The sequence below is a fragment of the Callospermophilus lateralis genome, chromosome 2 (genome assembly GCF_048772815.1).
Source record: "Callospermophilus lateralis isolate mCalLat2 chromosome 2, mCalLat2.hap1, whole genome shotgun sequence".
NCBI lineage: Eukaryota > Metazoa > Chordata > Mammalia > Rodentia > Sciuridae > Callospermophilus > Callospermophilus lateralis.
In genome coordinates this window covers 97689900-97711084 of record NC_135306.1, presented here as the reverse complement: position 1 = coordinate 97711084, position 21185 = coordinate 97689900, and the positions used below count along the sequence as shown (strand labels likewise).

Here is a 21185-nt window from a genome sequence, read left to right as displayed (position 1 = left end):
CAGAGGAAGTATAGTCTGCTATCTCTTCAAATCCAAGTCCTTTTGAAAATATTACCTTGGAATTAATGTGCACAATACCTGATCCTAAAGCAATGTTGTTTGGCTTTAGTGCCACCTGCATCTCTGGTTGATAACGTTAGTTTTAGAGTCTTAATTTATTCCGCATAAGGACTAAAAAAGACAAAGGAAAAACTTAGAAGGGAAAGAGACGAAGTTCTTCAACAAGATCTTCCTCTGTGTATTTTAAAACTTAAAATAACTGGCATAAAACGAACATTCTATTCAGTGATAATTTTTTATTTTAATCAATAAGTTATTCCTGAGAAGAGGGAAGATTCCTTGCTGGATCAAATTAAAAAGAACCCAACAGGGCCAAATATAAGTTACAAACACCCAAACTGGACCTTTGGAAAAGTCTAGTATTCTCCTCCTAACAAGTCTTTCTAGAGGGCAATAGGCTACTTACAATCATTACATTGTGGAACTTTTGGAACTAGAGTCTGCGTTTTGTGACTCAAGGTCAATATTTTCTGTTGAAAATATCGATGTTACTTCTTTGTTACCAAAGATAGAAAGTCCATTTTCAGTTTCCAAACATTTTTGAAGAATCTTTCTCAAGTCCTCTTAGTGCCCAGATTTTCAGAGATAGCTATGTGAATGAGGTCTCAAAAATAAAGTGCAAGATCTACATATTAGTAAAGTTAGTAGAAAAGAATTCTTCTTACTTTTCAGAAAGATACCTTTACCATAAAGAAGCTACTATGCTTCTTAATTCATAGAACCAGTTTTCACTCAGAAATATAAATAAAATAATTAGTTGACTTCATTTTAAACGTATTTAGGTCTTCTTGATCTGGATTGATAAATTCACTATACAATAATTATTCTAAAAATGCATGTCACAAAATGTTGTTAAAATATGTACTGACTGAAATGTTTCACAGGTACAATTGGAATGTACAGTAAAAACAGGGTAAATACTTTTCCCCACTGAATTCACAGCACACAAGACTCCTACTAAACAGGAACACATATAAGACAAACCATTTCCTCTCCCACCTGACAGTATAATATTCATAAAGAGACAATTTCTTCCAGATCCTTTATATTATCCTCATATATTATAAATGGTCCCTGCATTTTAATTTCCCCCCTAAGTGAGAAGTTGGTCATCTCATAAAAAGGTCCAGATGAGTTACAATATGTTTAAAATTAAAAGTCTTTAGAAATAAGGAAGGCCACCTTTCCATCCAACTTTAAAGAATGTTCATTTTAAGACAGCATTGAAAGTATTAAAATACACTGAATGCTGTGAACAAGAGTTAAATGTAGGGGCTCGAGGTGTAATTCAGTTATTAGAGCACCTGCCAAGCATGCTTGAGGCCCTGGGTTTAAGCCCAGCACCACACACATACATACACACACACACACACACACACACACCAAAAAAAAAAAAAAAAGAGTGGCGGGGGGAGTTAAATGTATACTTGGTAAGAACAAGGAATTCAACTTTTACCAATTAATGGTAAATGGATGCTACAAGGCAGGACAGTGTTTCAGGTCCCCCTCTCCGCCCCCAGCCTCCACAGGATAGTTTTAATTTGGGTAAATTCTCTTGGTACCAATATGCCCTTAATACAACTGCAACCAGAGAATGGTAGGCAAAAGTTTCATGGAGGGGCTTAAATTCTACTAACATCAAGCAGTCTTTTCTATTTTGGGGAGTCCACCCACCGTTGTGAAATAATAAAGAAAGAACTATCAGGACATGAGGTTCTGCCCTAATCTGCTGAGGACCAAGATCTGTGAAAAGTATTATCAACCACTAACCATAGTCTTTTAATATATGAAAATTAAAAAAAAAAAAATCATGGTGGCCTGCCTGTAATCCCAGCTACTCAGGAAGCTGAGGCAGGAGGATCACTTGAGCCCAGGAGTTCACGACCAGCCTAACCAACATAGCAACACCCCTATCTAAAAAAAGAAAAAAGAAAAGAAAGTCAGCAATAAGAAAATTTTAAATGACAGTTTTCCCTTCAGAACACCACTGTCAAACTTTTGTCTCATCATTTTTATTTTCTTATCCAGTAAGCTCCCTTTGTTAAATTACTGAAAACTCAAACTTACAAGTCCTGATTTAAATCACACCTGTGAAATGCCCGTTCTCCTTTGGTGCCATGGCTTGGATTTCAGAAGTCCAATGACCATGGACTTGGCACAGCCTGTCTCCACCTTTGGTATGAACACAAATATGCCACTTAATATTTCCATGAAGGAAAGTAAGGCTTATCAGTGTGGTAAAAAACCAACTTGAGCAAGACAAAGTTTTTCCATCCTGAAATCTACTTTCCCCTGAAAGATCTCCATTTCGTGGCAGAAGCTCTGAGGGCTTGAAGAGTCAATTTGGTAATGAAGACCTTGGCAAAATAATCCCCACATATGTGTGTGTGTGTGTGTGTGTGCACGTGCGCCTGTGCGCGTGCGGGTGCACGCCAAAATTGTAGTCTTCAAATTCTTTGAGTGAATACTAAATCTTAAAAAAGAGGTCTGGGTATCAGAAGTTTCAGACTTATGAATGAGAAAATACATGATGTGAATGCTCCAAGCTAGCTCCACGGTGAAAACTAGGGTTTAGTAATGTGCACTTCACTGCTTCCATTCCCATTGGTCGTGGTGGTGATGATGTATTGTGTGGTCTGCTGTTGGCTGGTGGTTTGGGAATCCAGAGAGTCACTGTGTGCAGATGTCTGAACCTGAACGCCACTGGAAAGGGCAGAAGTTTGCTTTTCCTCCAATTCTGTTTGACCGTCTGATAATACATAATGACCCTAAAGCAAAAAAAGAAGGATCTTTAGAAACTTGGAGCCTATGAGGGAGGAATAGGAGCTACTAGAGGAGAGGAGAGGGAAACATGCAAAGAAATATTACAGGGGATCCAAAATAGACACCTATAAGAGATGTTTTACCTATATCCTTTAGAGAGGATAGGGCGGTCACAGTAACTGAATACAATGATAATTCAAGGAAGTACTTGAATTACCTTTGTTGTTATCACTGTATCGTTTGGTAACAACAATTACCTTTGTTGTTACCAAATGATACAGTGAAGAACTTCAGATATGAAAATTTGCATGTGGTAGTAACCTATCTGGCAAAGAAAATATGCACTTTTGTACTGTTCCTAAGAACTTAGAATTTCAGAAAAGATATTGCCGTCAATCAAATGTTAAGATTAATGCAAAATGGATCAAAGAAGTGATAAAGTCTCCTTAAAGAAGCAGACTGCCCCCCACATAGTCAAGATCAGTAGTTCCCAGATTTTAAGACTTCAAAAACCAGCAAAATTAAAAATAATATTACTAGTCGCAAAATTTTGTTTTGCCTAGTAAGGACATTTAAAATGTCCTTATATCCTACCATCAAATATTCACTTTAACATTAAGAGTATAGGAAGGGGTAACTCAGAAGGCTAAGGCAGGAGGATTACAAGTTTAAAGCCAGTCTAACGCAAGATTTGTGAAAAGTATTATCAACCACTAAAAAGACTGTCTCAAAATAAAAAAAATAAAAAAATTTAAAGGGCTTTTGCATGTAGCTCAATGGTAAAATGCCCCTGGATTTAATCCCCAGTACTACAAAAAATAAAAATAAAATATCAGGATGTTGAGATATCTAGACAACCATACCACCCTCTTGGGAAATAATCTTCCCTTGGGGACTATCCCAATGTTCCTAAGCCACTGAAGAGTATTGTTCTTTTTTTCTCCTAGCATCTTAAAGGTATAAAAGAAAAATAAAATTATATATATTTATGGTATATAACATGATTTTTTTAATATTTCTTTTAGTTGTACACAATACCTTTGTTTTTATTTATTTATTTTTTATGTGGTGCTGAGGATCGAACCCAGGGCCTCACACTCACTAGGCAAGCGCTCTACTGCTGAGCCACAACCCCAGTCTTGATGTTTTGATATATGTATACATTGTGAAATAATTAAGTCAAGCTAACATAAATGAAAAAAAAAATCAAGCTAGTATACCCATCAATATATGTTTACCTTTTTGTGTGTATGTGGTGATAACATTTAAAATCTACTCTCAGTAATTTTCAACTATACAATGCATTACTATAAGCTATAGTCACCATTCTAGATCTGTACTCTGTACCCTAGATCTCCAGAACTTATTAATCCAAGACTATTTTTTTTTTTTTTTTTTTGAGCTGGGGATCAAACCCAGGGTCTCGCACATGCTAAGCATGCCGTCTACCATCAAGCTACACTCAGCCCAAGAATATTTTTCTTAATTTAAATTTGTGTACTTTTTAAAATTTAAGAAGCAGACCAGAACAAACACATGAAGAACAAAAGGAATAGATACAATCAATATTGTACCTGCCAAAGTTAAATATTATGGCAATGTTTTTCACCTTGAAGTAGGTAAATTATTTAAAATAGCTCCATAATTGATTCATTATATTATTCTCTCCCAGCCCAGTTGAAGACCAATAGTTTTGAGGACTTGCAATATTTCCAATAAGTGTATAAAAAAAAGTGATCATATGGATGGGTCTAGAAGGCTCATTATAGTTATGAGTTAAGCATTTGCTATAGTTTAGCTTCTAGAGCAAGGCAGAGGATTAAGAGATAGACACAGCTTTCAAGAAATCATCTACTGAGAAACTATAGAATAAAGCAATAAATAAAGACCAAATTGTGACAAGTGTTCTGGACAGGGTGGCTTACCGGAGTAACCGCCTTCACTTGACCAGAAGTGACAGGAGTTGCTACACCACTGTCTGTAATCACAAACTGACCTGGGGGAAGTGTCATCATTTGAATCTCAGATGCTGAAAATAGGAAACATACAAATTTTTAATACAAAGTTCCAGAAACAAATACAGATGCTCCTTTATTTAGATGATGGGGGTCACATCCCAATAAAACTATCCCACATTGAAAACATCATAAATCATATATGCATTTAATACACCTAACCCCTGTATCACAGCTTAGCCTTGCCTAACTTAAACTTTCTCAGAAAATTTATAACAGCCTAAAGTTGAACAAAAATCATCTAACACAAGATCAATTTTATAACAAAGTGTTGACTATCTCATGTAAATTAGAGAATACTTCATTGATAATGAAAAACAGAATACAGCCAGGCATAGTGGTGTAGTCCCACCTACTCAGGAGGCTGGGGCAGGAAGATTTCTTGGGCCAGGAGTTTGAAATCAGCCTAGGCAACACAGCAAGACATCATATCTTAACAATAAAAACAAAACTCCCAGAATGGTTATATGGTTATGCTTCTACGTCATCATTAAGGTGAAAATCCTAAGTTGAACCATAGTAGTTGAACCATCTGTACCTAACCAGTGGTCATAGTCCCCCCTGAGCTATTTCCCATAGATCTCCTTGCTGTGAGAGTCTTGGGATGCAGTGATTTTTTGATAGAGTGAAGGTATCTCTGATAAAAATAAATCATATCATAAGGCACTACTAAAGAGCTACTAAATATCAGAGACAATTAATGTGTCTCCACTCAAATGTGGCTTCCAAATATCCACAAATACAAATATTTACCTATTTTTTAAACCTGGAATTATATTACAAAGGCTTATCTTTTAGCTCAAAATTTTTAGCTTTTAGATTCATGTCTGAATTTATGGCACAAATGTATCCACAGTAATCACAACTAAATAGTAATCACAACTAAATCCAACTTGAATTATTGTCATTAAAGAAAATCAAAAGCAAAGTTTACCCTCGCACCCTGTTGATAGTCTCTGAATAATATTTTCTGCTAAAAGGAATTAGGTATTCTCGGGAAAATGGACGATTCCAGCTCTGAGCAGAAGATGGGTAAGATAAGCCTGGAACATCATGTTCTGGGCTTATAGAGTCATATGAGAAAGATGCAGGAGACAGTTTGAAGAGACTCCTGCTAGGCAAAAATGAAATAATCTGAACATCAATAAGGAAAATACTGCAGTAGGTTCAAATATGTCATGTGTTGTAATTCATGAGTACAAAATGACACTAAGACACATAACATATCCTTCATTCGTCACCTTGCATAACACTAGAAAACCCACTCATTATTTTGAAAACTGCTAAATGAAGGTGATTAATTGTGTATCAAAAGCATTTATCCTCCCTTTCCTACATAATCTATACTCAAGAATCATCTGGTAATTAGGATAAAATGTTTTTCCAACTAATTAATGAAGAAGAATTATAGAATCCAAATATCACTACTTTATAAGCCCTAATAAAACAATGAAGCTAAGGAATAAACATCAATGACTCCTTACATCACAAAAAGAGAGACAACCAAACACTGTATGCCTCCTGATGAAAGGACACACACCAGGTGTGGTATGAACCTAAACTTAGTCAAGCCTCTAGATTAATGGCCAATCTACAGGAAATAAAAGAGACAGAAGAAAGTATATTAAACAACAACAATATGCTAAAGCTGGTGATGCACACCCATAATCCCAGTGACTTGGGAGGCTGAGGCAGGAGAATCACAAGTTCAAGGCCAGCCTCAGCAACTTGGGGAGATACTCTCTCAAAATAAAAATTAAAAAGGTCTGGGAATGTAGCTCAGTTGTAAAGCACCTCTGGATTCAATCCCTAATACCAAGGAAAAAAAAACAATGACAAAGTCTGGTTCTCCTCTGACCCAATTTGAACAAACCAAAAGTTTTTTGTTGTTTTTTTTTTAATTTCTGAGACCATCAAAGAAATAGAAATACTGACTGGATATCTGAAGTAAATTTGAGGGGATTAAAGAATTATTGTCATTTATTTTTAGGTGTGATAATGTTGTATTATGATAATGTTATATTTTTTAAAATGGTCTTTTTTTAAATGAGATATAGCTCAGTTATAGAGCACATGCTAAGTATGTGCAAGGCCCCAGATTCAATCCTTAGCACAAACTGCACCCCCTCCAAACACACACATGCAAACAATAACAAATAACAAAAACACCAGACTTTTTAATTTTAGGGTTTTTTCCCTTTTCTTTTGGTAATAGGGATTGAACCCAGGGTCATGTTACCACTGAGTTACATCTCCAGACTTTTCTATTGTTACTTAGAATCAGGGTCTCTTTAAATTGCTGAGGCTGGCCTTGAACTTAAATCTTCCTGCCTCAGTCTTCTGAGTCACTGGAATTTCAGGTATGTACTACCATGTCCAGTCAACTTTTCAAGTTTAGAGATATATACTAAACTATGTATGGATAAAATGATACAATGGATTATTATTGAGTTGGAGGATGGGAGAGAAGGATGGAATAGAGATGAAGCTGGATGTAACTTGGTAACTACTAAAGCTAAAGGATGGGTACAGGAGGTTCATTATACTATTCTACCCAAGTATAATATTGGAATTTTTTTATAATAAAAAATTTCAGTTCCAGAATCTTATCTTCATATTAGAATGTTAGCTTATACTTTATAACCATAGATAGCTGGATATCTTTATCATTTACTGTGTTTCATAGGAATTAAACTAACCATAAACATCAGTCTATTTCCCAGGATTCTACTGGTATTTACTGTGGAGTCAGAGTGTCTTTCTATGACCAGAAACTAGATTTGGCCCTCATTGGAACCACCAGTATTTAATAAACAGATTTTCAAAATAACTAAATGGGGCTGGGGATGTGGCTCAAGCGGTGGCGCACTCGCCTGGCATGCATGCGGCCCGGGTTCGATCCTCAGCACCACATACAAACAAAGATGTTGTATCCGCCGATAACTAAAAAATAAATATTAAAAAAATTCTCTCTCTCTCTCTCTCTCCTCTCTCACTCTCTCTTAAAAAAAAAATAACTAAATGGCAGAGCTCAAATCTGACTCCACAGCAAATCTATGTTATATAGCCAAGGATCATCCATAACAGTGATGGGCCCCTCAAAAAAAGACATCAATAGTAGGAGAAAGATCAACACTACTTCCCTGCTTCTTAGGGCTCAGAATTCCTACTTGCTTCTATTAAGGTCTGTTATCTCTCTTCCTGTTCCTTCCACATTTTCCATAATAAAGTCTCATATATTTCTAGCCCACATCCAAGGTTTACATTCCAACCTTGATTTCTACCTATTCTGACTTCAGGCAGCTAACCTGATACTCTTCCATAACACTAATGTCAGGGTTTTATAATATATTACATATATATATTATTTTCCTTTGCTAGATGATTATCTCTCTCTTTCTTTTGGTACCAAAGATTGAACACAGGAGCATTTTACCACTGAGCTAATCCCCAGACCTTTTTATTTTTATTTTGAGACAGGGTCTTACTCAGTTGCTGAGGGTCTCACTAGGTTGCTGAGGCTGGTCTCAAACTTGCCATCTTCCTGCATCAGCCTCCCAAGTAGACAGGATTACAGGTGTGTGCCACCCTGCCCAGCAGATGATGATCCCTTTGACCCAAAGACTATTTTATTAGGAGACACAGCACAGCAGGATAATTTAGAGTATAAGATTTGGAGCCAGACAGCATGGGTTCTAGTTCTCCAGTGACCAGTTATGTCTCTTAGATAAGTTGTTGTGTCTAAATACAGTATAAACTGCCTTATCGGTAAAATGCAATTAACAATTGTACTTATCTTGTAGGTTGCTGTCAATACTGAATTTGATATACATAATTTAGAATCATTCTCAGCATACATTAAGAGCTTAATGAAAGTTGGCTTACAGCTAGGTATGGTGGCACATGCCTATAATCCCAGCAGTTTGGGAGGCTGAGGCAGGAGAGTCACAAGTTCAAGGCCAGCCTCAGCCACTTAGCAGGGCCCTAAGAAACCTAGTGAAACCCTGTCTCAAAATAAAAAATAAAAAGAACTAGGATGTAGCTCAGTGGTAAAGTTAAAGTCAAGTTCCTGAGTTAGATCCCCACTACCAAAACAAAATTTTTAAAATTATTGTTGACATTGACATTATTGTGTAGCATTACTGATATTAATGTCAACATTAATCTTTGTATACCCAGGGTCTAGTACAGTGATTAATATATAGATATTTAATAATTATTGATGGAAGGGATGAATCATTACCATTGACATATTCTCTCTTCATCTATTCTATTTAAATCACCTACCTATACTTACTTTATCAACATACCTAATGTCTCTGAAAACATTATATCAAACTGGCTTTCTGAGATCAAAATGCTGCCTTGAATTTTGTAATGAAACTCATTCAAATATATATACCATAGAGTGAAAAAAATGCCCAATTGATATTTTAATCTAAAAACCTATTATAAAGCCGATGAGATGGTTCAGCCCATGAACTATACAACACTGTACCCATTTTTCTCACTCACAGTAGCCTCGGAAAGAATTCCAAGCATTGGGAAGGTACGTGTGTTGCACAGAGGAGTTTTGCTGCTGCTGCTGCTGCAGAGTCTGCCCCTGTGTGGAAGAACTGCCTTGTATATGGGAGGGGCTGAGCCCCTGCTGAGGCTGCTGAGCGGAAGGGCTCAGTGGCTGCCCAGCCACCTGGGGAGAGGGAGAAAACAAAAGCAGGAAATTATGAAACTTCTATAGATCTAAGACCTGCAAATAACTGAAGGAAATAAAGCAGAATAATATGAATTTTATAAGCCAAAGTATATCACTGCTAAAGTACTAATATTTTTAACTAAGAATGGAATGAACAAAAAAGCAATCAAAACCCTGAAATTCTAATTTGTTTTCAGAAGATAATCTACAGAAGTATCCAAAAAATTAATTTCAATAAACCTTCTAGATAAATGAATGAAAGCATAATTGCATATGTTATATAAGATTAAAAGAATGAGAAGTAAAATAATTTGCCCATGTCACAAAGCTAATCTGGGATCCAAATGAAAATATAACCCACAGATCACAATTTCCATTAAATTGTGCTAAATAATCCTACCCTGGTTGTGGAGTGAAACACAGGGACGCATTCAGACATCTGGTGTAGAGGTTTACTCCTATCAGATAGGACCATTCTCTGTCATCTGCCATTCAAGGTCCTCCAGAATCCAACTCCAAGCTACTTTTCCTACTTTCTTTCCAAACATCATTTCCTATTCCTAAATAGAATCACTCAGTTTCCTCTAATATACCACAATTTCACAACTCTGTATTCTTACTCACAACTTGAGCTTATGCAGATCACAATGCTTCCATACCCCCTCAAGACCTAATTCAAAGACCACATCCACACATAATTTCTACATAGTCTGCTATATATAACTTCCCTCTCCTCTTTACTCCCATGCTTACTTAATATCTCAGTGACAGACTCAATCATGCAAACACAATACAGAGTACTACTCCACAAAGTCATTGTTCCAAATCATAGAAGCAATTTAGCAATGCCATTTAAAATGAGAAGAAAAGCTAGTGCTGTTTCTAGGATATCATATCACAGGGTTCCACAGGGACAGGGGAAGTTAATAACTTAATGCAACTGGATACACCTTACTAAAATAAAAATTGGAGGCAAAGGTAAGACTTATTAATTAAGGTCCAAAAATAACAACATAATCTGGATAATAGTGGTGGATAATGTCTCTACTGTTCCTCTTATGGTCCTTGAGGCCATATTAACTCCTCTGAACAGTCCATAGAGAAGATACCTGGGATGATGACGGGGCTGAGGTTGTGGGCTCAGTGACTTGGATGTGCTGCACCTGGATAGCATGTTGTGTGTAGGTCTGAGGATCATGGAGCTGTCCAACATCCACAGTGGACTGCTGAGACTGGTGAGGGGAAGTGGCCTGGTGGGAGAAAAAAACAGGCCCAGAAACCAAATATATATCACTTGAGGTTAAGGAAAATCTTACCAGAGAAAAAGTTCAGTTAAAAATAATGTCCCAATAGAAGAATAAGTGATACTTCAGAACCTAATGTTGCACACTGCACTCCCAGAGGGCACACACCTCTAAGCCAAGCTGTCCAGGATTAAAATTCTAAAAATGCTTCTAAAATATAAGGTACTAAAATTCTGGAAGACAAGGAGAAAGAAAAATATGGTTCGTAATAATAAGCTACATGACAGTTGGGTGCAGTGGTACACACCTGTAATCCTAACTACTCAACAAGGAGCAAGTTTGAGGCCAGTCTCAAAATTTGGCAAGAGCTTCTCTCAAAATAAAGAAGTGAAAAGAGCTGGGGATGTAGTTCAGTAGTAGAGCAACCCTGGATTTAATCACCAGTGCTATAATATAATAATTATGATGATGATAATAATATCAGTAATAAACTGCATGAGAATCTCTCAGAAACCAACAATGTTTTTCCTTTAAATTTCGTTAATTTAGTGTCCTATCAGTTAAAAGAGACCAAGGAAGAGAACTTGCTTTTAGTTTATCACTACCTGGTATATGCCATCACTAGGTATTCTTGTAACTATATCTATAAAAGCAATATAAAAAGTATTATTCCAAGAGTGAAACAAAAAATTATAAGAAATTCTACATTTTTTAGTTGTTGATAGACTTTTATTTTATCCATTTATTTATATGTGGTGCTGAGAATTGAACCCAGTGCCTCACATATGTGAGGCAAATGCTCTACCACTTAGCCACAACCCCAGTTCAAGAAATCCCACATTTTATGAGCAGTTATACACAAAACTATTATAGTATCTTGAGGGAAGTGCCTCTTAATCATAATAAATTCATCAGTATAAAATGCATACTAAAGCTTTAGTGAAAAATTATATATTTTATACTTATACTTTCTCCCTTTAAAATTAAATGTTGCCAACCTACTGTATGATTCTGGGTACAAAATTATACGTGAAATCCTTGGCTATTCATTAAAAAAGAATTACTTTAAAAGATCTGCCAATAATCATTTCCAAATGTGGGTGCCCATTTTAATAGTAGTCTTAATTAGAACAGTTGAAAAATGAAAATAACAGCAGTGCTTTTATGTTCAGACCCACTAAAACAGTGGTCCCTGATCTTTTACATATCACAAACATGTTTGAAAATCTAGCCAAAGTATTGCTGGCCCCCTTTTCCAGAGTCAATATATATACATATAATGGGAATGTTTGTTGTTGTTGTTCTTTTCTTTTGTTTTGTGATACTGGTGATTAAACCTGAGAATGCTCTATTACTGACCTATATCCCCAACCCTTTTTAAGTTTTTATTTTGATATAGGATCTCACTAAGTTGCTGAGGATAGTCTCAAATTTGCAATCCTCCTGCCTCAGCCTTTTTAGTCACTGAGATTATAGGCATGAACCACCTCACCTTTCTTCACATCATGTTTAACACAAAACTACAGGGCCTCATAGATTCTTAGCATAAAGCCAAGAACTGTTCCATATGGGGAGAAAAAAAGAGTAAAGAATCATTGCCAGGCACAGTGACACATGCCTGTAATCCTAGCCCTAGCTACTTTGGAGGCTGAAACAGGAGAATTCCAAATTTAAGGCCAGTCTAGGCAATTTATGAGATCCTGTCTCAAAGTAAAATTTAAAAAGCTAAGCATGTAGCTCAGTGGTACAGCACTTGCCTAATATGCATGAGGCGCTGGGTTCCATCCCCAGTGCTGCAAAAGCAAAAAAGAATAGTGAATGACAGTGGTAACTTCCATGTTGGTTTTAAATTTTCAAAACCAACTGATTTCAAAACAACAAGTCCATTTGTGTTTTGAATATACATTCTCACAGCATAAGCGAAGGAAAGAGCCAGGCACAGTGGTACCTTCCTGTAATACCAGCAACTCAGGAAGCCAAGGCAGAAGGATTGCAAGTTTAAAGCCAGCCTCAGCAACTTAGCAAGGCCCTCAGCAACCTAGCAAGACTTTTGTCTCAAAAAAATAAAAGGCTGAGGATGTAGCTCAATGGTAAAGCACCCAATTTTAATCCTCACTACTAAAACAAACACACAAATAAATAAACAATAGTTCTGAGAGTATTTCTTCTTTTTGCTCCCTAATGAGTAAGAATGAGCTATTCATTATCTAGTAGAAAGAACATAGTTAAAATTCTATACTAAAATGATACTAATAAATAGTCATAGACTGAATCAAAATTATATTTTACAACCTCTCAAATGATACAAGCCATTTGATACCCAAATAGGGATTAATCAAACTAGTGCATTATCAAGTAGTCAACCTGGATGCTACAGCACAAGGATTCATAAGAGGCTAGGTGTCATTAGTACCTAACACACTACGTATGCTAGAGCCTAAAATCTCCTGAAAGAAATCTTTTACACTGCCAAGTCCAGAGCCTGCATCACCCTGGGAAGGATGGTAGCAATGGTGTTTTACAAATTCCCCAGATCCAGAATTTCCATGCAGAAGCACATTATGTAGAGCCCATGTCCATTTCTGAGACCTGGGTGCTTTCATTGACTCTAGCTACCATCTTGGCTAATAGCAATATGATGCTTTTAAAGATAAACAGAAGTAAATGTCACACAGTACCGGGGCCACCTGTACCACTTGAAGCTGTATATGCTGAGGTTGCTGGAGCCCAGATGCAGACTGGGACACAGGGATGTACTGAATCCTCTGGTAGTCTCCCTGTGGTGTTCGGTAATCGGTTGTTAAGGTCTGAGACAATTCTGTCATCGCTTGGGTTAGCAGGTCTGTTGTCTAGAAAAATCACACAGAACACTTTAGTTGATAAACTACTGATTATATAGCTCTTTCGGTGCTCTTAAATCCTGTTAAAATTTAATTAATCATGCCAATGGATCATGGAACTACAAAATAATCCTGAGTACCTATCTCTTGAGGTTCTGATAATATTGCAGTGAAGGAGTAGCACTGAGAATTCCTTGCTACTTCTTTGACAGAGAGCTTTGGAAAACACTGACTAGGAGACCCAATCACAAGCATAATGCCTTATATAGCAAACTGAATGATAATGGGCTCTATTTGCAGCCAATTAAAATAACAAGATGAGTATTTACAAATATGATGGGCATCAAAGGAAGTTAACCACTCTCCTAGTCATATACTTACCACCACCGTCTCTCCAGTGGCACTATCTGTCGTCAGAACAGCTGGAGTAGCACTGATCACAGCTGTGGTCAGGGGCGTCTGGATGGTGTTGGGAAGCTGAGCATATTCTGGATGTTTCTTTCGAATATGTTGGACCATCTTGGTCTGAAAAATTTAAGAAAAAAAATCAAGAATAATTACTAAAATTAGTTGTTTTTAATCCTTTTCATATGCAAACCATCCAATGTTTCTGAAGGTCTTTTATTTTGTGCCCTTACAAAATAAAAAAATCAGACAGGCTCCATGGCATACTCCTGTAGTCCCAGATACTTGGGTGGATGAGACAGGAGGATCCCTTGAGCTTAGGAGATTGAGGCTAGCTTAAGCAACATAGTTAACCCCATCTTTCAAGTTAATTAAGTAATTAAAATAAAATGAAAAATCAGAGCAACACCAACTCTATGCCTGCATTTCCAAAAGTAATATAAGGATATGAAAGTGAAAGAAAAAAAGTAGGTGGAAAAGTAAAAACTTACATGATCCTACACTATCAGGCAAGTCCAAAATCTTCACAGCATCCCTCACCCCCTTAATATCCATAACAATCAGTCACAATCCCCATCACCAGCACAAATGACCCCTTTTTCAAGAACCACCATTTCAGTTCCTACATAATGTTTCCATAAGCCTAAGCTTATAAACTATGAGTGCAGAATATTCAAATCTGAGACCCTCAACAGGCCAAGGGCAGAGGAGAACAGTCAAGTGTTCAGGCACTAACTCTAGGGAGTCTACAACATTCTCCTCCCACTCATCACTGTGGGAGCTACCCTAGAGGTTCTGATAATATTGCAGTGAAGGAGTAGCACTGAGAATTCAGTGCTTTCAGGGACTAGAATGACGTCTCTTTCAATCCCCCATCAATTAGAAAGGAGACCTCTCGGCCACCTGGATGAGTAGTCACCTTCTGTTAAGACATGAAAACCTCATGTAGAGGTTTTGCTGTCAGATGTGGTCAGAAGGTGGTGCCATACCTTGCTGCTGTACTGCTTGGAGCAGTGAGGGCAGCAGACAGGAGGGGTGGCAATGGTGCCCGTCAGTTGGGTGTGGGTGCTCAGCATGGGGTCTGGCTCTCCAGGACCAGCAGGACGAAGTTTCCGAATGCTTGGTGGGAGCTCAGCTCCTGGATGGTTCTTCAGAATATGGGCTTTACGCTTGCTGGCACTTTTATAAACCTGTAGGTTCAAATACTTTGCCATGAAAGCAGTGTACAATTCCTTTTTCTTGCTTAAAGCAAACTAACAATTTCACTCTAAGGAAATTAAAAAAAAAAATGATAATGCCCCAAAGAAAATATATTAACAGATCTTCTGAAGAATAATATACATAAATACACAGAATAAAACAAGTACATACTACAGATATGCCACGCATCTTCCTTGAATTTTTCTGTATATATCTAAGATTTTAACTGTAAAAATATCCTTTACCTGAAAGCTCAAAAGGAGGACATAAAGAAATAGAGATTCGTTTTTAAGGCCAGTACATCCTTTAGTCTATATGTAAAAGCTCTCATATGATGTATGTGACCAACTACGAGGAACCAAAGAATCTTCAAATGGCAAGTTTAATAGCAACTAGTAGCTTTGGTAGGGACTCTATATTTAAATCATGTTCTTTACTTTTAATCTGACATAACTACATTCTACAAGGCTATATTATACACACTATTATAATTAACAGTATGTTCTCTTTCTGTCTTTTTTTGTAACTGCACAAAAATTAAGAATGAAATAGTACAAGTAGAGTACTCTACCATCACAAACTTTTTCACATTCCACTCAGTCCTCTAGAAATGCTAGATCTACCACATATTTACAAGTAAGATGATAGATACTCTCATGTTAAGAACTTAGGAATAAAATGAATTCATATTCTAGGCTCTTGGTAACAAGTTTCTTCTTTTGTAACAAAAGTCATAGAGAGAAGAAATAATAAGGAAAACAAATTCTTAAGAAAAAAAATTGGCTAAAAATGAAACTGCATTTGTAGCCCTTTCTGGTCTGAATGGAAAACTACTAAGAAGCAGGGAACCATCTGTTAAGAGTAACTAGTATATATTTACACACATAGACACACTTGGCTCTCCCACAGTGGCACAGCAGGAAGGATATTTTGCTCTTACCTTATCGCAATACTGGCAAAAGTAATCCCGGTTTGGTTTTATGATGGGTAGAGTTAACTCTGGCACTTCTTCTATCTTCATGTCTGGATGCCTCTTTGATAAATGATTTACCTAAAGTGAAAAAAAAAGAAAAGAAAAGAAAGAACAAATGAGAAAGAGACCCCATTACAGACAAAAGCTAAATAACTGCCTCTGATGATGAGTGCTAGAAGTTGAAATTCTCTGACACAATGCCTCAAAATAATAAGGTATTTGCCCAGAACCAACATCATCAGACCCATCTGATACCAAAGCATGTTAATAGTTGCTAATAACTTGGCAAATAACTGAGGGGGAAATGGGTCACTCCAGGTCCCATCAATAGTCTCTACCTAAAAGAAATACTGTTAGAAAAAGGAAAATCACATGAACATGAATGTCTTCGGTGAATTCTCCTGATGCAAACCTGTCTTTCATTGGAATTTAGTTGCCCTAGCTTTACTGAGAACACTGAATGAATTGATACAAAGTAAGGTTCTGAATTTTAAATATTGTCCTATGACTCTCCAGCTCTTGCAGAAATATATTCTGCAACAGTTTCAAAGTCAAAATAAGTTGAGAGCAATGAAATAACTATCCTGATATTGCCTCTAGTCTGGGACCACATACTCTGCTTTGATGGAGAGTTTTCTCCTATTGCTGCAGTTCTCTAGTTGGTAAAAAAGAAGCAAAAATGGGGGACAGTTGGGGAGGAGGCAAAAATCCCGCCAAAAATAATATTCAGGAACACAAAAGAGAAGGATGGAAATAAAACAGGACAAGAGCAAAAGGATTAAGAAGGGTTAAAAAAACAAAACTGGTAATGAAAAGTGGTAGAGGGCTGGGTGTGTAGCTCAATGGCAGAGCACAAGTTCAATATGCATGAGGCTTTGGGTTCAAACCCTAGCGCACCAAAAAAAAAAAAAAAAAAAAAAAAAAAAAAAAAAATGGTGGCAGAAAAAGACCTCTTTTAAAGGTCACCCAAGAGAGGAACAGTTGTCCATACCTATAATCCCAGTTACTCAGAAGGCAAAAGGATCACAAGTTTGAGGCAATCCTCAGCAACTTAGCTAGACCCTGTCTCAACATAAAAATTAAAAAGGGCTGACGATGTATCTGTCATAGAGCAATCCTGGGTTCAATCCCCAGTACTACAAAAAAAAAAAAAAGAGGAAGAGGTGTCACCTAAGAAGTGGTACTGAAGGGCAAAGGCTGATTGGAAAGAAGAAAACTCCAAACTGGGAACTATTAACCTGTTTCTTCCCCTAGCTATTGATAAAAGCTACTGACAAACATAACTTAGAACAGAATAAAAATACCAAAGCCATCATCATTGACAAAAATGAGGTTTGGAGGAAGGAACCTGCCTCCATCTGGCACTAACCAGCATGCCCCGTCGCCGGAAGCCCATCATGCATAACCGGCACTTGAAGGTAAAGCTGTCGTAGTCCGTGGATGTGATTCGAGGTTTGAAGGTCTTGGAGCGGCTGATACGGTCAGCTTTCTTGGCTTCCCTCTCAGGATTATGCATCCTTTGCATGTGTTCCCGTAGTTTGTCTTTTCGCTATTTGAAAAGAAGTTTTGGAAAAGGAATAAGAGTGAGGGTAAAACATTTTTATTTGAAGGAATAATAGAAAATATCGATACAAATCATCAATCACCACAACTCAGAGGCATCTGAGTGGCTACAGTGTTGGGACAAAAGTGACTGGGAATCTGTTCACCAGCAAATTAGTGTCTTCTAATGAGCCTTGGTTTAAAGTGGCCACCAAATATGTATCATACTGATATCTGAGAGGAAAGATTTCACATTTATGTAGAGACAAAGGGTACATGGAGTAAGTTAGGTATTAAGAACTATAAGACAAGTTGGGTGCAGTGCTGCACATCTGTAATCCCATCAACTCTGGTGGCTGAGGCAGGAGGATCACAAGTTTAAGGCCAGAATTGCCAACTTATCAAGACCCTACCTCAAAAAGAGCTGGGAATGTCATTCAGTGCTAGAGCACTGGGTTCAATCTCCAGTACCACAAAACAAAACTTATAGTTTTGATAACGAAGGATAGGCAATACTGGATTTACAAAAGCCATACATTTCAACAAACATAATGATTTCCTTCTAAATCGCAAATGAACTTAGGTAAGAAATCTCTCCATTTGTGGATTTAGAAGTTCAAGTGTACTGTCCACTACAGGTAGACATCATGCTGATATGAGGCCAAAGAGAGATAATTAGCTGAACACATCCTGAATAAAAACAAATTCAACAACTGCCAAGTCCCTTATCCAGTAGGGCTCTCTGCTCTTTAAAATATCATTAAACTGTTATTAGTCTTGTAAAGATTTTGAATCTTCCTATAAAACTAGTACTTCTGGGGCTGAGGCTGTGGCTCAGTGGTAGCACACTTGCCTGGTATGTGTGAGGCACTGGGTTTGATTCTCTTTTTTTTTTTTCAGAAAAACAGTTTAAAATGTTTATTTTTTTGCCTTTTTTAATTAATTTTTTATTTATATGTGACAGCAGAATGCATTACAATTCTTATTACACATATATAGCACAATTTTTCATATCTCTGGTTGTATACAAAGTATATTCACACCAATTCGTGTCTTCATACATGTACTTTGGATAATAATGTCCATCACATTCCACCATCATTTCTTTTTTTTTTAATTTTTTTTTATTGGTTATACAAAACATTACAAAGATTGCAGAATCACATCGGTTACACATCCACATACATAATGCCATAATAGTAACTGTTGTATTCTGCTACCTTTCCTATCCTCTACTATCCCCCCTCCCCTCCCCTCCCATCTTCTCTCTCTACCCCATCACCACATATAAATAAATAAATAAAATAAAGGTCTGTCAATAACTAAAAATATATTTTAAAAAAACAGTATTTCTGCTGGGCTTAATAGTGAATGCCTATAATCCCAGCAATTCAGAAGGCCAAAGCAGGAGGATCACAAATTCCAGGGCAGCCTCAGCAACTTAGTAAGACCCTGTTTCAAAATAAAGAATAAAAAGAACTGGGGATATAGCTCAATGGTAGAGATCCCCTGGGTTCAATCTCTAGTACAAAAAAAAAAAAAAAAGAAAGAAAGAAAAGAAAAATAATTCTTCCCATCTTTTGGAACAGGGAATTTTTTTAACACTTCATTTTTCCAGCACATTTATTCCACAAATATTCTGGGAGTGCCTACCAAGTATCAGGAATCATGCTAGATGCTGAGTTCCAAAGTGAGGTAGCCTTCACTTCTTCTATTATGTATATAACTGCTCTTCCTGTTCTACCACCTCTCATTCCTGGAATGCCCAGGAGAGAATATTCAGAGTTTCTTAGTCTGCAGTAAAATTTGGGTTAAGGTTGGTTGTAGTGGTGCACACCTGTTAATTTTAGACTCAAGAGGCTGAAGTAGGAGGATTGCAAGTTTGAAGCCAGCCTCAGCAACTAAGCAAGGCCTAAGCAACTTGGCAAGACCCTGTCTCAAAATAAAAAATAAAAATGGCTGGAGATGTAGCTCAGTGGTAAAGCACCCCTGGGTTAAATACTCAGAAAAAAAAAAATGGATTAAAGACACTGCTTTAAATAACAATATTTCTCTCAGTACAGATACAATGATAAAGAACCATTGCCTTTCCACTTTTTCCTGACCATCAGTCTCAAATGTTTCTCCCATCTATTCCCTCTAACAGACCAATTCCCCTTAACCAAATAATTTCCTAAATCTCAAAGCTAATACTATATCATATCATAAATCATATCATATTAATACTATATCATGTCATGTTTATAGTGAAGAGATTTGATTATCAAATCTCCATGGCTCCTTTCCATCCCAAAATCTTCAAAACCAGATTTGTTATCTCCCCACTCTCTCTCCTTCCCATATGTACCTCCTTGGTATCCACCCTCCCTCTTTCACCCTCACCCAGATCCAAGGTCCTGGGAGTTCTCCTTCCAATGTCTGCCTTCAGTATGGACTCTCTTCTTCCTGTCCACAGCCTCTGCCTGAGATTAAGCTCTACTCCAAAAAGCCTCTGGCTTTGGTTACTCAGCATAATAAACTGGCTTAACTTACCTCTCTGGCTTCATCCCCCACTAGCCTCTTCCCATGTGCCTCACCCACTCTACCTTTCACCGTCTCATCTCCTTAGTCCCTGCTGCTCCCTCTGCTCTGCACGTCTTCATTCCTCCCTTGTTCCTCATCCACTTCCCTTCTTCAGCTGGCAAACTCTTCCCCATCCTTTAGTGAATCCAAAAGTGTCACTTTGGGCTGGTGGTGTAGGTCAGTGCAGAATGCTTGCCTAGCATGTATGAAACCCGCAATTCCATCCCCAGTACTGGAAAATAAAAAATATCAGCTCATCTATGAACTCCCCTCAGCACTTTGTCCTTTCTTTTATTGTAATATCAAATACACATACACACACACACACACACACACACACACACACACTCTCTCTCTCTCTCTCTCTCTCTCTTTTTGGCTACCAGAGATTGAACTCAGAACTCAGGGGCTCTTGGCCACTGAACCACATTTCGCCCTTTTTTTTTGTATTTTATTTAGAGACAGGGTCTCACTGCGTTGCTTAGCACCTTGTTTTTGCTGAGACTTGCTTTGAACTCACAATCCTCCTGCCTCAGCCTCCCGAGCAGCTGGGATTATAGGCGTGCACCATTGCGCCTGGCATCAATAATATTTTTAATGTCTGACTTTACAATTAAGGTGTACACTCCCTAAAGTCAGAAAGTCCTACCTTATCTTTATATATATGCTGCCCCCTTGGAAATTACAGTTAGCAGGACAGACAGTTGCAATACACAAGTATTAGGAACACCAAGAAAAGGTCTTATGGGAATACATAGAAGAAACACTTAACCCAGGGACCAAGAAATGTCTCAAATGAAGTGACACTAGCCAGGTGAAATGATAAGAGTCTGAAAGTTTATTTAAAGCCAGGGCTTGTGAGGGGGAACAAATGTAAGGGCCCAAGGA

At 37.4% G+C, this 21185-nt stretch overlaps 1 protein-coding gene across 3 annotated transcripts in view; it reads right to left on the bottom strand.

Moving 5' to 3' along the window:
- Positions 1–1837: 1837 nt before the first annotated feature.
- Prdm10 (PR/SET domain 10) overlaps positions 1838–21185 on the bottom strand; it is a 92215-nt gene continuing 72867 nt past the window's right edge. For all 3 annotated transcript variants that reach the window (XM_076846171.2, XM_076846173.2, XM_076846172.2), the window contains 9 exons: positions 17563–17742; positions 16161–16271; positions 15010–15210; positions 13997–14140; positions 13454–13624; positions 10641–10781; positions 9354–9528; positions 4749–4852; positions 1838–2828 (listed from right to left, as the gene is read on the bottom strand). In XM_076846171.2, the coding sequence (XP_076702286.1) occupies positions 2625–2828; positions 4749–4852; positions 9354–9528; positions 10641–10781; positions 13454–13624; positions 13997–14140; positions 15010–15210; positions 16161–16271; positions 17563–17742 (1431 nt within the window). In that variant the 3' untranslated portion in view covers positions 1838–2624. The remainder of the gene's footprint in view (positions 2829–4748; positions 4853–9353; positions 9529–10640; positions 10782–13453; positions 13625–13996; positions 14141–15009; positions 15211–16160; positions 16272–17562; positions 17743–21185) is intronic.